The sequence below is a fragment of the Mobula hypostoma genome, chromosome 9 (genome assembly GCF_963921235.1).
Source record: "Mobula hypostoma chromosome 9, sMobHyp1.1, whole genome shotgun sequence".
NCBI lineage: Eukaryota > Metazoa > Chordata > Chondrichthyes > Myliobatiformes > Myliobatidae > Mobula > Mobula hypostoma.
The window spans coordinates 147,194,902-147,211,220 of NC_086105.1; the positions used below are offsets into that span (position 1 = coordinate 147,194,902).

Consider the following 16,319-nt stretch of genomic DNA (forward strand, 5'->3'; position numbering starts at 1 on the left):
ACACTTCCTCCCTTACCACCATTCAGGGCCCCAAACAGTCCTTCCAGGTGAGGCATCACTTCACCTGTGAGTGGACTGGGGTGATATACTGCGTCCGGTGCTCCCGATGTGGCCTTTTATATATTGGTGAGACCCGACGCAGACTGGGAGACCGCTTTGCTGAACATCTACGCTCTGTCCGCCAGAGAAAGCAGGATCTCCCAGTGGCCACACATTTTAATTCCACATCCCATTCCCATTCTGACATGTCTATCCACGGCCTCCTCTACTGTAAAGATGAAGCCACACTCAGGTTGGAGGAACAACACCTTATATTCCGTCTGGGTAGCCTCCAACCTGATGGCATGAACATTGACTTCTCTAACTTCCGCTAGGCCCCACCTCCCCCTCGTACCCCATCTGTTACTCTTTTTAATGCACACATTCTTTCTCTCACTCTCCTTTTTCTCCCTCTGTCCCTCTGAATATACCCCTTGCCCATCCTCTGGGTCCCCCCCCTTGTCTTTCTTCCCGGACCTCCTGTCCCATGATCCTCTCGTATCCCCTTTTGCCTATCACCTGTCCAGCTCTCGGCTCCATCCCTCCCCCTCCTGTCTTCTCCTATCATTTTGCATCTCCCCCTCCCCCTCCAGCTTTCAAATCCCTTACTCACTCTTCCTTCAGTTAGTCCTGACGAAGGGTCTCGGCCTGAAACGTCGACTGCGCCTCTTCCTATAGATGCTGCCTGGCCTGCTGCGTTCACCAGCAACTTTGATGTATGTTGCTTGAATTTCCAGCATCTGCAGAATTCCTGTTGTTTGCATATCAATGTAAATTTTGTCCAGAAAGGTGGGTTGTCGTAGTACAATGTACCATCCTGGAGTTAGGAATAGTGGGAGATCCTTCTACCTCTTAATCAGTTTGAGTAATCTCTATCTCCACTACGTTTACCTGGATGCTTTTACTGAATAATATACAGTTACTGTTTCCAGTAGTGAGAGTGTCTAGGACCAGTGGACTCAGCCTCCAAATACAAGGACATCTCAACAGAGATGAGGAATTTCTTTCGTCAGAGGGAATTCATTGCCATGGGCAGCTGTGGAAGCCAAGTCATTGGGTATATTTAAAGTGATGGTTGATGGGTTCTTGATTAGTAAGGGTGTCAAAGATTACGGCAATAAGGCAGGAGAACGGGTTGAGAGGACAATAAATCAGATGTGGTGGAGCAGACTTGATGGGCCAAATGGCTTAATTCTGCTCCTATGTCTTATGGCTATATGTCACAAAAACAGGTCCTTCAACCCAATACATCCATGCCTACCTAAGCTACTATCATCAGCCTGCCCATATCCCTCAAAGCTTTTCCTATCCCTATATCTGTCTAAATGTCTTTTGAATGTTTTGCAATTGTATGTCTCTATCACATTCTGACAACTTGATCCATATACCACCACACTCTGTATGTGTGTGGGGAGGGGCGTGCATCCCAAATCCCCTTTAGGTACTTAAACCTAAACCTCCAGTTTCAGACTAGCAACTGGGTATCCTCTACCCCTTGTGAATTTAGAAATCTCTACTTTCAGTCCATGGCCTCACAGTTGCTGTGCAAGTTCATAGGGTTGCTAAGAAGCCGTTCGGTGTGTTGGCCTTCATCAGTCAAGGGATTGCATTCAGTTTTGGTCACCTGGAAGCTTTAGAGAGGTGCAGAGGAGATTTACCAAGATGCTGCATGGATCAGAGAGCATGTCTAATGAAGAAAGATTGAGCAAGCTGGAGCAAAGGAGGGTGAGAGGTGACTGGGTGGAGGAGTACAGGATGATAAGCAAACAGAGAGGACATCCAGGGACTTTATCCCAGGGCCAGTAAGAGAGAGCATGATTTTATGGCGATTGGGGAAGGTATGGTGGGAGGGAGGGGTGACAGAGTTAGGCGCTTTTTTTTTTACACAGAATAGTGAGTTTGTGGAACACCTTGCCAGGATGGTGGTGGAGGCAGATACACCAGGGACATTTAAGAAGCTCTTAGACAGATACATGGGTGATAGAAAATTGGATGGTTATGTAGGAGGGAGAGATTAGATTGATCTCAGTCTTGTGTAAGGGTTCAGCACAACGCTGTGGGCCAAAGGGTCTGTACTGTGCTATGTTCTGGCTCTGGATGGAATCTTTCCTCTGTAGTAGAAGTGTCAGTGAATGGTAGAGCAGAATGGCTTAACTCGGCTCCAATTTCTTTATGGTCTTGCTGATTGATGTGTAAAGGCGATGTGAGGGGCAAGTTTTTCACTCGGTGAGTGCTAGGTGCCTCGAATGAGTTACCGGGGCAGTAGTGGAATCAGGCTGTTAGGGTAGACACATGAATATGAAGGGGATTGAGGGATATGGATAAAACACAGGGAGGGGACACAGTATAAAATAGCATAAAGATTGGACTGTTCTGACAGTACTGTTGTATGTAACCTATGAGTGAGTATTAAAATCCTCTACCAGAGCTTTCTTCTGTTCTCCAGCAGTGACGTTACTCAGCAGCCTAAAGCAGACTTTGCCTGAGAAATAACTTGAAGCATAAACTTTGGGAAATAAATAATACTCAATTTTATTGTCACTGAACCATACTTATGATGATGATGATTACATCTTCGCTGGCAAAGATCAGGAGGGAAGAACAGTCCTCAGGAGTGAAGACTTCCTGCCTGCACTGTGTAGGATTATAGTGAGAATTGGTGCACGCGGACTGATTCCACTCTTTAGGCCAGGGGACATTCCACAATGGCACAGTGAGCTGCGACCACAAGGCTGTAGGCTGAGTATCGAAGTTTTTCTTCAACAAGACAGACTGCCTGGCAAGGCTAACAAGTCCCACCTGTCCGGGAGTTGTCCTGCTCTGAAGAAAGCAGGATTCCTCAGTGACCAGGGCAAAGTTATTTCCCATGGTAGGGGAATCTAGGACAAGAGGACACGACCTCAGGATTGAAGCACGTCCATTTAGAACAGAGATGTGGAGAAATTACTTTAGTCAGAGGGTGGTAAATCTATGGAACTTGTTGCCACAAGTGGCCATGGAGGCCAAGTCATTAGGTGCATTTAAGGCAGAGGTAGATAGGTTCTTGATTAGCCAGGACATCAAAGGGTATGGGGAGAAGGCAGGAGAGTTGGGATGACTGGCAAAATTGGATCAGCCCACGATTGAATGGCAGAGCAGTCTCGATGGGCCGAATGGCCTGCTTCTGCTCCTATGTCTTATGGTCTTATAGCCTTATGCTCCTGGACTGGCTGCCAACCGAGGTTAATGAGCACAGCCTGCCCGCCCAGTTATACTGCTGGACACTGGGTTGTTCCTTGACATAGTGTTCTCAGTGAGAACAGGGGCTCCCTGTGAAGGTGTTGCTCTGAGCGCAGTAGTGTAGGAAAGGCCGTATGCGAGTGACCTCCTGCACGGCAAACCAAACAGGGTCCTGCAGGGATCACTACCACTGGAAAGGAGAGGCAGTGGGAGATGCTTCACCCTTCTGAAGTGAGCAGAGCGCCCAGTCCGGGACTCACATCGTCCCCTTGCACATACACACGTGTACAACTAAAGAAACCAGCTTTCCTCAGTGACCAAGGTGAAAAACACAGTACATATATTGTACAGCATGTAAAATAATACTAAGAGATTATAATAAAAATATTCTGTAGATGTACAAGTTGACATATAGTTAAATATACATCAGTATTACTGTTACTGGCGCTCTGATAAATAATGTGTACTGGGAGGTAGCAGGGTGCTCAGAAGTCTCTCTGGGGAAAGAAGCTGATACCTAGCCTAACAGTCTTGTACTGCGGTACCTTCTGCCAAACAGTAGGAGGACGGAGAGATTGTGGGACGATGGGAGAGGTCCTTGATCGTGCTGAGAGATCTGCAAACGCAGCTCTCCCGATATATTCAAAACACAGTGTTGTTTTAGGTTTGTACATATGTATGAGAAGATGGAAACTTTATGGCCACAGGGACGGAACGTACAGACTGCTTGGCTCTTTGCATTTTGTGCTTTGCATTAAGTAATGCTGTGGTTACACCATTCCCTAGCTCGCCAGCTGCCTACATTCTGGGTTGGTTACCTCACCAGCAAGGCTGCCGTGCCTTTATTAGCTGGTATTAGTTGGTCACACGTACATTGAATCATAAAGTGATGCTCTCTGTGTACAACTAGTTAAAGTATTTTATAAATTCATGCAATAGCTATACGTGCCATCGTGACTTGTGTTTTTCTTTACAGGCCGATGAAAAGCGATGTGAAGAGCAGAAAGCTCAATAGGAGTTTCCAGAAGGGAAACTTTAATACAGGTCAGTGTTGGATAGATGCACAGGAACACAAACGGGGTTTTAAAAGCTTCTCCAATTCATACAATCTCCATGTTCAAGAGTAATTCCATGCTTTCAAAACTGGAATGCTAACAGTGACCTGTTGTAAAAATGTATTTTATAAACACCAGAGATTCTGCAGATCCTGGAAATCCAGAGCAACTCAAACAAAATGCTGGAGGAACTCAGCAGGTCAGTCATCACCGATGGATGGGAATAAACTGTTGATGTTTCAGGCCAAGACCCTTCGTAAGGACTGGAGAGGAAGGGGATAGAAGCCAGAATGAAAAGGAACGGGGTTGTGGAGGATGAGTACAAACTGGCAGGAGATAGGTGAAACCAGGTCGGGGGGAAGGTGGGGGAATGAAGGAAGAATCTGGGAGATGTTTGGTGGAAGAGGAATCTGATAGGAGAGCAGAGTGGACCACGGGAGAAAGGGAAGGAGAGGAGACACCGCCAGAGAGAGGTGATAGGCACGTGAGGCAAAGGGGTGGGGGTTAAGAGGGGAGCCGGAATGGAAAAGGAGAGAGGGGGAAGGGAGAGAAATTACCAGAAGCTAGAGAAATTGGTGTTCGTGCCATCAGGCTGGAGGCTACCAAGATGGAATACGAGGTGTTGCTCCTCCAACCTGAGAGTGACCTCATTCTGGCAGCAGAGAGGCCGTGGACCGGCATGTCGGAATGGGAAGTTCCATTTTAAACATATTTAATGGTGTCTTGAGGAAAAAAATTCAATAAACCAGTACTACTTAATGACAATCAGCTTTAAGGCGTTTTCCCATGGTGTTTTAAATGTCCATCATAAACAAAGCAGGGCCAAAGAGGAAGCTTAAATACCAATGGAAATAGTTACGCGAGAATGGGGATTAACGAAAAGAGAAATGGTGCAGCGACAGTAAGCGTGGGGCTGGGAGGATTTCTAGCTGTGTTAGTATCGATCCAAGGGCAGGTAGGAAAACGGGGGACAGCTAACTTTTGAGAATACACCAATGTATTGAATTGGGTCTTTGACGTTCCCAAAAGATTTCTTGCAAATAGATTCCAGATGAGGTGTTGCATAACGTGGAAATGAGGAAAACATTATGCAGAAACTAGAAAGAATGACAGTTCATGAATCAAAATTGGATTTGTCCTGATTCGTTGAAGAGTTTGTGGAGGAAGGGCATGATGTGTTAATGCTTTCACCCCTTTATGAACACTGGAATCATGCCTGTGGATGGCAAATGTAATTTCAAAGTCCCAAACTTGGTAAATACTGCCTCTTCAATCAAAGGCTCTTGGTGATTTTGAAATCAAGTTATACAAGAGCACTGTGCACATAGCTGAAACAAGCATCTGAGGTATGCAGATATAACAGGGTGGGGTCAGTGTAGCCTTGTTAACAGATTGCAGTGTTAAGGTAATAACTTCAGGAGAAACGTGCTCTAATCTCTTGTGTTTGTAATTCAGGGTTGCACTGCTGTGTATCTTTGATCATTGCTCCAGGCACGTTTCTTGGCTCAGTCTTTGAGGCCACTCCCAATGCCCCTCTCTTTGAATTAACAAACGTCAGCTTCAAACACCGTCTGGAATTCCTGTTTCATTTTTAGTTCTACTTATAAACCTCCCACCACTTCTAGGCTATTTTGCCTTGGTCTCTCAAGACAATAGAGTAATTCCCTTGGACATTTAACATCCTGTAATCACTGGGACCTTGCAGACGCCCCTCTGCTTCCTTTTGGATTTTCTTCACAAACGAGATTCTGCGGATGCTTGGAAATCCAAAGCAGTGCACACAAAATGCTGGAGGAACTCAGCAGATCAGGCAGCATCTGTGGTGAGGAACAGACAGTCAACATTTTGGGTTGAGACCCTTCATCAGGACTCGAGTATTTTTTCAAATCCTTTTATTCATTTCTACACTCACTGGCCACTATATTAGGTACAGGAGTGGTTATCCATTGTGGTCTTGTGCTCTTATAGTCCATCCACTTCAAAGTTTAAAGTGTTGTGGGTTCAGAGATGCTCTTCTACACACCACTGTTGTAACACGTAGTTATTGTTGTCATCCCCCCCTCCGTCAGCATGAGCCTGAATGATCATTCATTCTCCTCTGGGCTCTCTCATTAACTAGGTGTCTTTGCCCACAGAACTGCTGCTCACTGGATGTTTTTTGCTCCATTCTGTATAAGCGGTAGGGACTGTCATGAATGAAGATCCCAGGAGACCAGCATTTTCTGATATACTCAAACCACCCCGTCTGGCACCAACAATGATTCCACAGTCAAAGTCACTTAAATCACATTTAAGACCATAAGGTACAGTATAGGAGTAGAATTTGGCCATTTTGCCTGTCAAGTCTCCTCGGCCATTCCATCATGCCTGACTTATTGTTCCTCTCATCCCCATTCTCCTTCTCCCCATAACCTGCAATGTCCTGTCTAATCAAGACCCCATCTGCCTCAATTACTTGGCTGCCACAAATTCATCACCCTCTAGTTAAAGAAATTACTTCTCGCCTCTGTTCTAAATCGGCGTCCCTCTATTCTGAGGCTGTGCCCTCTGGTGCTAGATTTGCCAACAATAGGAAACATCTTCTCCCCATCCACTCTGTCTAGGCCTTTCATTATTCCATAGGTTTCAGTGAGATCCCCCCTCGCCGCTTCGAGATGGAGTCGTTCACGACCCCATGCCCCATCTCTAGTCTTTTCCTAGAGTCAGCTCGTGTTCTTCCTTTCCGGGTCCCCGTCCCTGATCTCCATGAGGCAGCTCTCCAGACACAGCAGACTGCCATGTCACTTGATCGAGTCCTTACCGGCTGCAATGGTTTCCGTAACACAAACAAGCCTGAGGAATCGTTTGCCGACGCCATCTTGACCAGAACCCTGGCCAATGCCTTATATCATTGCTTTTGTATACTAGTGCTCTTGAAATAAATGCTAACATTACATTTGCCTTTCTCACCACCAACTCAACTTGCAAGTTAATCTTTAGGGAATCCTGAAGTCCCTTTGCACCTCAGATTTTTGAATATTCTCCCTGTTTAGAAAACACTCTACGCCCTTTATTCCTTCTACCAAAGTGCATACCATACCCTTGCAGACACTGTATTTCACCTGCCACATCTTTGCCCATTGTCCTAATTCGATTAAGTGCTTCTGCAGCCTCCCTGCTCCCTCAAGGCTACCTGCCTCTCCACTTTGTCCGCAAGGCCATCAATTCTGTCATTCAGTTCTGCAGCACACCACTGATCACCAGAAGCCAAACAGAAGAGACTCCTTTATTCCCACTCTTTACCTCCTGCCAGTCAGCCAATGCTCTACCCATGCTAGTATCTTTCTTGCAATACCATGGGCCCTTATCTTTTCCGGCAGCCTCATGAGTGGCACCTTGTCGAAGTCCTGAAAACAACTACTGAATCTCCTTTCTCTACCCTGCTTATTTTTCCTCAAAGAATTCCAGCAGATTTGTCAGGCAAGGTTTCCCTTTTAGAAAACCATGCTGACTTTGGCCTGTTATGTGCCTGCAGGTACCCTGAAAGCTCATCCTTAGCGATGAACTCCCAACATCTTCCCAACCACTGGTCAGTCTAACTGACTTATAACTTCCGTTCTTCTGCCTCCCTACGTTCCTAAACAGTGGAGTGACGTTTGCAATTTTTGCCATTCTGGCGTTTTCTCTGAACAACAACTGAACCTCTTGACCATGTCTGCGTGCTTTTATGCATTGAGTCGCTGCCATGTGATTGGCTGATTAGGTATTTGCATTAATGAGCATCTGTTCCTAATAAAGTGGGCACTGAGTGTATGTCTGGTTTTGTTAATGAATTGGGAGTTTTCAATCATTTGGATGAAATACACAACTTGGAGTGCGCAGTCCGCAGTGTGTGAAGCTGCAGAATGTTGCACTGAGAGGGAAGCTCCCCAGATTTCCTGCCACTGAGAACATAGAGAAATCGCTCTGGTGATCAGATCCAGGTGGTGTTAGCTGTGTTTACCTGCTGCCTGACCCAGCAACCCAGGTGTACCATAATCTGTAAACGTTTATAACCAGCGAGAAGATTGTTGTCAGTGTTGAACCTAATTGTACTCTTCTGTCTTTGTTTAGATATCCACAAAATGTGACGAAACTTCACAAGAGCTCACACTTTGGGATCCTGCACGCGGTGCTTTATTCCTTAAAATACTGTACAGAACTTTCACAACCAGGCGGAAACACTTTTAGTTTTCTTCTTGGAGAGTTTGTTTTTTTTTTGATTTACACGTTTAGTGAAAAATCCAAAAAGGATTGTTAGTTTCTGTTCCTTGATGAACACTGTACAAATATTGTATAAATAGCTGTAATATATAAATGGTAATTCACCCTGGAATTTTTTTTAAAGACTCCAATGCTGCTCAGCCACAGACTCAGGTTTGATTACTACTTGTGTGTTATGTGTAATTTCTAGCGGTTAACTCTTGGGTGTAACTGGTACCTGAATAAACGGACCAGAAAATGGCTACTGGGACTACAGGAATATTGATAGTGCAGCAGACTGTGAAATCGGTGGTTTGTTTTAATAAACCAAGCACTAAATCTTATTTTACAAACCCAAAGTTTTTCTTTTGAGAGCAAAATCAGTCAAGAGTTAGAATCAAAAAAGTTCAGACTTATGACCGGAACCTCAACGATGACTTATTTGAATTCTGTCTGAAACTAGAAACTAATTTCTTTAAATTCAGCGTTATATGGTCTAGAGTATGTTCTTGAGATTTTAATTCCAGTTCTTGAGATTTTAATTTTAAACTTTATTTACTTTTAAATTCACAGGTTATAATTTGTTTATAAAAGGGCTTTAGAATGTAAATTATTTTAATGTTACTCTTCTAATATACTGCCTTTTAAGATGTTCCTTGGGCAAAACTGTACTGATATATACATAGAATATATTGTTTAAAAGAAAAGAAATGTAATTTGATCTAGACCATTAATTTTTTTTGCCCTGGTTTGATGGCAAAATAAATTCCCAATGTGCATTTACACTGGGCTACATCTGCGTGCAGTGTAGCAGTTGCCTTTCTAGCATCTGAGGTGCTTCCGGTACCTTTACCGATTGTACGTCACTTTAAAAGTTTCTAGCTGCAGACAGAATTGAATCCTGAGAACATTAAAACTGAAACACACTCAAAACTGTGATACCAGCTATTTCAACTCTGGGCCTGTATCAGGAAGGCAAGGTTTTAAAAAAAAACTAATGTAATCCGTGTGATTATGGGAAAGTGTGTGTGCGTATGTGTGGTTCAGAGCTGTACTGAAGTGTGTTTAACTTTAATTGAGTTGGTTGAGAGGTGTTTGGGATGGAACAGCCATCTGCCCATGTTGTACTGTAGCATGTGAAATTTGTAGAATGTACGAACATGAAGTAAAGCTGAACAAAATGTATATAACGCAATGTGTTAACGCTTTTCCTTTCACAGTGCACTGCCATCATTCACATCTAAGCTTGGTAACAAGCAGAGTAACCACTTCCGTATCCTCGTTAAGACCATAAGACAAAGTAATAGAATCAGGCCATTCAGCCAATTGAGTCTGCTCCACCATTCCACCATGGCTGATTGATTTTTCCCTCTCAACCTCATTCTCCTGCCTTTTCCCTGAAACCTTTGATGATGCACTGACTAATCATGAAACTATCATTCTCCACCTTAAATATACCCAATGAACTCGGCTTGCACAGCTGTCCGTGGCAATGAATTCCACAGATTCACCATCCTATGGCTAAAGAAATTTTTCTTCATCTCTATTCTAAATGGACGTCCCTCAATTCTGAGGCTGTTCCCTCTGGTTCTACACCCTCCCGATATAGGAAACATCCTCTGCACATCCACTTTATCCAGACCTTTCAATATTTGAAATACAAAAGCTAGCTAGCCAATAATATTAAAGAGGATACTCAAAGGAGAGCCAAGAGTGGATATCGGACTGCTGGAGAAGTAGTAATGGGGGACACGAACATAGTGGACGAACTGAATAAATATTTTGCATCAGACTTCAATGTGGAATCACTAGCAGTATGGTGGAAGTTCCAGTTGTCAGGAGGCATGAAGTGTGTAAAGTTACCATAACTAGAGAGAAGGTTATTGGGAAACTGAAAGGTCTGATGGTAGTTAAGTTACCTGGACCAGATAGTGTACACCTCAGGGTTCTGAAAGAAGTGGCTGAAGAGATTGTGGAGGCATTGATAATGATCTTTCGAGATTCTAGATTCTGAAATGGTTCTAGAAGAATGGAAGATTTCAAATGTGTCTCCACTCTTCAAGAAGGGAGAGAGGCAGAAGAAAGGAAACTATAGGCCAAGTAGTCTGACCTCAGTGATTGGGAATATGTTGGAGTTGATTATTAAGGATGAGATCACAGGATGCTTGGAGGTACATATAAAATAGGCCATAGTCAGCATTGTCTCCTCAAGGGAAAATCTTGCCTGACGGATCTGTTGAAACTCTTTGAAGAAATAAGAAGCATGATAGACAAAGGAGAATTGCTTGACATTGTCTACTTGGATTTTCAGAAGGTCTTTGACAAGGTGGCACACATGAGGCTGCTTAACAAGCTACAACCACATGGTATTACAGGGAAGATCCTAGCATGGATAAAGCAGTGGCTGATTGGCAGGAAGCAAAGAGTGGGAATCAAGGGAGCATTTTCTGGCTGGCTGCTGGTGACTAGTGGTGTTCCACTGGGGTCTGTGTTGGGGTCGATTTTGTTTGCTATATGTGTCAACGATTTAGATGATGGAATTGGTGGCTTTGTTGCAAAGTTTGCAGACGATATGAAGATAGGTGGAGGGGCAGGTAGCTTTGAGGAAGTAGAGAGGTTTCAGAAAGACTTGGACGGATTAGAAGAATGGGCAAAGGAATGGCAGGTGGAATACGGTGTTGGGAAGTGTATGGTCATGCACTTTGGTAGAAGAAATGATGGTTGACTTTTCGAAATGGAGAGAAAATACAAAAAAATCTTAAACACTAAGGGACCTGGGAGTCCTTGTGCAGGATTCTCTAAAGGTTAATTTGCTGCTTGGGTCTGTGGTGAGGAAGGCAAATGCAATGTTAGTATTCATTTCAAGAGGATTAGAATATAAAAGCAAGGATGTAATGTTAAGGCTTATAAAGCACTGTTGAGGCCTCATTTGGAGTATTGTGAGCAGCTTTGGGCCCCTTATCTTCGAAAAGATGTGTTGAAACTGGAGGGGGTTCAAAAGAGGTTTACAAAAATGATTCCAGGATTTAATGGCTTTTCACATGAAGAGCGTTTGATGGTTCTGGGCCTGTATTCTATAGAATTCAGAAGAATGAGGGGGTGACTTCATTAAAACCTATTGAATGGTGAAGTGCTTTGATAGAGTGGATGTGGAGAGGATGTTTCCTATGGTGGCAGTGTCTAAGACCAGAAGACACAGCCTTAGAATAGAGGGTTGTCATTTTAGAAAGGAAGTGAGGAATTTCTTTAATCAGAGAGTGGAATTCTTTGCCACAGGCAGCTGTGGAGGCCAGGTCTTTATGTATATATAAGGCAGTAGTTGATAGATTCTTGATTGGTCAGGGCATGAAGGGATACGGGAAGAAGGCAGGAGATTGGGACTGAGAAGAAAAATGGATCAGCCATGATGAAATGATGGAGCAGACTCAATGGGCCAAATGGCCTAATTCTGCTCTTGTATATTATGATCTTATTTGATAGGTTTCAATTAGATCACCCCTCATTCTTTTAAACTCCAGTGAATACGGGATCAGATCCATTAAATGCTCCTCATATGTTAACCGTTTCATTCCTGGGATCATTCTCATCACCCTCCTCTGGACTCTCTCCAGTGCCAGCACATCTCATAGCTAAGGGCCCAAAACTGTTCATAATTTAAAAAATACTCAGTATGGTTTGACCAATGCCTTAAAAAGCCTCTGCATTACATCCTTGTTTTTGCAATCTAGTCCTCTTGAAATGAATGCTAACATTTTATTTGCCTTCCTTACCAACGACTCAGCCTGCAAGTTAACCTATGGGGAATTCTGGATGAGGGCTCCCAGGTCACTCTGCACCTCTGATTTCTGAATTTTCTCCCCATTTACAAAGTAGTCCTTGCCTTTATTCCTTTACTGAAGTGCATGACCATGTACTTCCCTACATTATATGCCATTTGCCACTTTGTTGCCCATTTCCCCAGTCTAAGTCCTTCTGCAGACACCCTGCTTCTTCAACACTACCTGCCCTCCCACCTATCTTCGTATCATCTGCAAACACATTCAATCGTCCTGCTACGTTATTGTTCTTGCTCCACAGATACATAACAGTTCACGTTTCAGATTTTCAGTACTTTGATTTTATTTGTCAATAGCCCTAATTTGATTTTGACACAATGCTTGTGTTTTGCTATTTAAAAGCAAAATATTGCTAGCAATTTCAACAGGTTAAACAGGTTGATGCTTTTTCATCACCTTAAAGCATCTCTCTCCCTCCTTCCACACACACGCGACTTTAGCTTCAGAAATAAAACTTTATTCTGTCTCATATGATTAAAACTTGCAAATGTCTTATTATAAAAGAACAATTTGGGTGTTGTGGTTCATATAGGCTTCCTCAAAGTAATTGTTTTAATGTTTAGACAGTGAAAATACTTCGTTATTTTAGAAAATGGATCGTGTTCAATTCTTCCTGCTGAAGATTGGTAGTGTTGCCATCAAGTATAGGAGTTACCTTGTGTGAAGAATTTCAGTATTGAAAATGGGTTTAATTCCTCAGATGAGCCAATGACAGAGAACAGTATCAACATCTCATTCCTATGGCTGTTCTGAGAATCAGTAGATTGTGAGACGCAGTGGATTTCTGCTTTTGTAGTGGTTGCCAGGCACTGGATACTACTGAAGCATTAAGGCAAAGTGCAACTTGGACTAACTAAATATGAACATGCAAAAGCTTAGTGAGGTTGGATTGGCTGCATTGGGTTTCAAACTGTACCAGTGTTAGGATAACAAAGATAAAAGAGACCGCATTATAGCAAAAAAAAATGTTTAACTCAAAAATGTCCAACAAAAACTTTTGGAAAAGATGAGGTGCCATTTTGTTTTCCCAAGATGTCACCGAGCTGCCATCTCTGTTGAGATGGTGGTTCAGACCTAGCTGTTTGTTGTTTTTAAGTCTGTAGGGATAGTTTTGGATACAGAGAGGTCAGATTAGGGTCCATGTGTTAGGGAGGAAAGGGACTTGTGTAGTTTTGTTGTGTTCTGGTGACATGGTGGGCATGCTACACTGTGTGGTGATGTGTACAGGCCACCTGCAGCACACCCCTAGGTTGTGTTGATTGTTAAAGCTAATGACACATCTCACTTGTATGTCTTGCCACACATGTGATAAATAAATGAATCTGAATATATACCACCTTGCATCTCCCAGAATGGTACAACTGTATTGTTAGCTACACAATTGTCATGAGATGTGGAGACAAACCAGTCTTTCTTGGACCTGAACAATCGGATGCAATGGTAGCGTAGCGATTTGCACCACAGTATTACGGCTTGGGGCATCGGAGTTCAATTCCAGTGTCTTCTGTAAGAAAGTTTGTATGTTCTCCCTGTGTGCAGGTGGATTTCCTCCCATGGGCAAAAGACTCATTATTTCGTAGGTTAATCGGTCAATGTAAATTGTCTAGTGGTTAGGCTAGGAGTAGATCAGTGGGTTGCTGGGCAGTGTGACTTGTTGAGCCGAAGGGCCTGTTCCACACTGTACCTCTAAATAAATAAAAATAATAAAAGAAACTATCTGCTCACCCCACTATAGAGTACAGACCATTGTGATGAGACAATGGCCAGACCACTTCCAGCCCACAGAGATGCACACTTGATAAATACATCTGAATCTAATTGCAATAGATTTTATTTCTACAGGCCATTAACAATAGTTTAAACATGTATGGTAGGGTTAGTATCCGTAAAACAATCTGTACAATATTTACACATAATTTAAAAGGTTTAAATTTTTAAACAATTACAATACAAATATTTTTGCAATTGCACTAAGAAAATAAATATACAATTTTACCATGTTGTAGTGCAGATTATATTAAATAAAGTTCCTGGAAAGAACTTTTGGTTCCAATTCCTCTTCATGCCAAAAACATCACTGACAAATCTCTAGCTGTAAGAATGATTAATGCTCTCTTGTCTATGTTTTTATTCGTTCTAAGAACTTTTTATCAGTATAGCTATTTATATCAGTCACATTCTTGGACTTGAAAATTAATACTTGATTATAGTTTTGACTATAGATAAAAGGTGATGGAAAGTAGTGTCTCTTAGTGTAGATGCAGCCACTTTTCAGACCCAGCCATGCCTGCTCCTGCGCTCTGGCCCCAGACCAGCTGAGGTATTTGCCCTGACATCTTGACCCCCACCCACCCCACAGAAAGAACTTTGCGTGCAAAAGTTTCTTAAAGTAGACTTTCACACAGCTGCATGTGGCTTCTGCTAAAAGTTTGTGTTTTAAAACACTTTAACATGAGACTTCTCTATAGACATAGACAGAGAAATGTCCAGGAGCAGGTAACGTCCTTCATTTCTTCCGTTATAAAGCTTCCAAAGACTGGTGTGTTCATAGAGATGAGCACCTGCGAGCGTGGATACAGTTATCTGCGTGCTTACTTCTTGTTGGCTATTCTTCTCTTCCTGGTGGCCAACATGTCATAGAACGGGTCTTTGCTGATACTGGCTCTGGAAGCACACAAAGGATGAAGTTAGTAAAAACCGCTGAGAGGATCCCCAGGGTCTCCCACCATTTGTGACATTTACCGGGAGTGCTATAGATGAAGGGCCCGAAGCATTGTTGAGGATCCCGACCACCCATCCCACAATCTCTCTGACCCACTAGCATCAGGACCCATCCCACAATCTCTCTGACCCACTAGCATCAGGAAGGAGGGACAGGAGCATCAGGAAGGAGGGACAGGAGTATCAGGACCCATCCCACAATCTCTCTGACCCACTAGCATCAGGACCCATCCCACAATCTCTCTGACCCACTATCGTCAGGAAGGTGGGACAGGAGCATCAAGACTAGGACTGTCAGACTAGGTAACAGCCTCTTCCCTCGGGCTGTGAGACTAATGAATACCCTGCCACCACCAAGGTCTCGTCACTGGGACAGCGGGCTGTTTACTGTTTATCTGTGCATTTCAAATTGTATTTTATCATTTATGTGCTGTGTGGTCCAGAGGAATGTTATTTGGTTTAGTTTTATATATGTTTAGTCAGATGACATTGAACTTAAACTAAACCAACATCAGAGTCTGCAATCTCACTGAGGTCAGGACATACTTGCCTGAGCAGAGATCGTTAACACTCAAACCGCTGGAAATCTCCAGCAGCATTCAGGCCGGCACAGTAGCATAGCAGTTAGCGTAACACTTCACAGCGCCGACGATCGGGTTCAATTCCCAGCAGTGTCTGTAAGCAGTTTATACATTCTCCCTGTGACCACGTTAGGGTTAGGGAGGAGTTGCTGCTGAAGTGTGGTGACACTTGACAGCTGCTCCCAGCAAATTCTCACACTGCATTGGTTGTTGACACAAATGATGCATTTCACTGTCTGTTTAGATGTACAAGTGATAAATATATCTACTAAAATTAAGCTATTGATTGTTCAATACAATAAAAGCATAGTAGTCTTAACTCTGCTGTGAATGGTTCCAAGCCCGGCTGTGAAAGGAGGAGGGAGCACCAGCAACCCCATCCCTTTAAACCCAGAGCTTAAAAAATGCCAGCAGAAGCTCCAAAGCCCTCATCCCTGAGGGAGGAAGGATCTTTGCCTAGCAGACACCTAGGGACAATTTGAAAGTCTAGCCCAGGACAAAGGACTCTGTCAGTGGCCTATGCCCCAGTTGGGGTGATGGGCTTAAGTAAGTCAGTAATGGTAGCCAAACCAGAATGTCGGCAGCTGACAAACTGGGGAGTGGTGTCAATGCTAGGCTCAAAATGCAAACAGTCAAGCAGTCTATGC

The 16,319-nt window shown here is 43.4% G+C and overlaps 2 protein-coding genes across 6 annotated transcripts in view; one reads left to right on the top strand and one right to left on the bottom strand.

Annotated features, from left to right (window-relative positions):
* usp42 (ubiquitin specific peptidase 42) overlaps nt 1–11,356 on the top strand; it is a 96,258-nt gene extending 84,902 nt beyond the window's left edge. For 4 of the 5 annotated variants that reach the window (XM_063059386.1, XM_063059387.1, XM_063059389.1 and 1 more), the window contains 2 exons: nt 4,235–4,302; nt 8,406–11,356. In XM_063059386.1, the coding sequence (XP_062915456.1) occupies nt 4,235–4,273 (39 nt within the window). In that variant the 3' untranslated portion in view covers nt 4,274–4,302; nt 8,406–11,356. The remainder of the gene's footprint in view (nt 1–4,234; nt 4,303–8,405) is intronic. The other variant, XM_063059385.1, reaches the window with a different exon arrangement.
* Nucleotides 11,357–12,410: 1,054 nt separating this feature from the next.
* The window catches only part of cyth3a (cytohesin 3a), a 118,944-nt gene continuing 115,035 nt past the window's right edge, over nt 12,411–16,319 (bottom strand). The window contains exon 13 of the mRNA XM_063059390.1: nt 12,411–15,034. Coding sequence (XP_062915460.1) covers nt 14,962–15,034 — 73 coding nt within the window. The 3' untranslated portion in view covers nt 12,411–14,961. The remainder of the gene's footprint in view (nt 15,035–16,319) is intronic.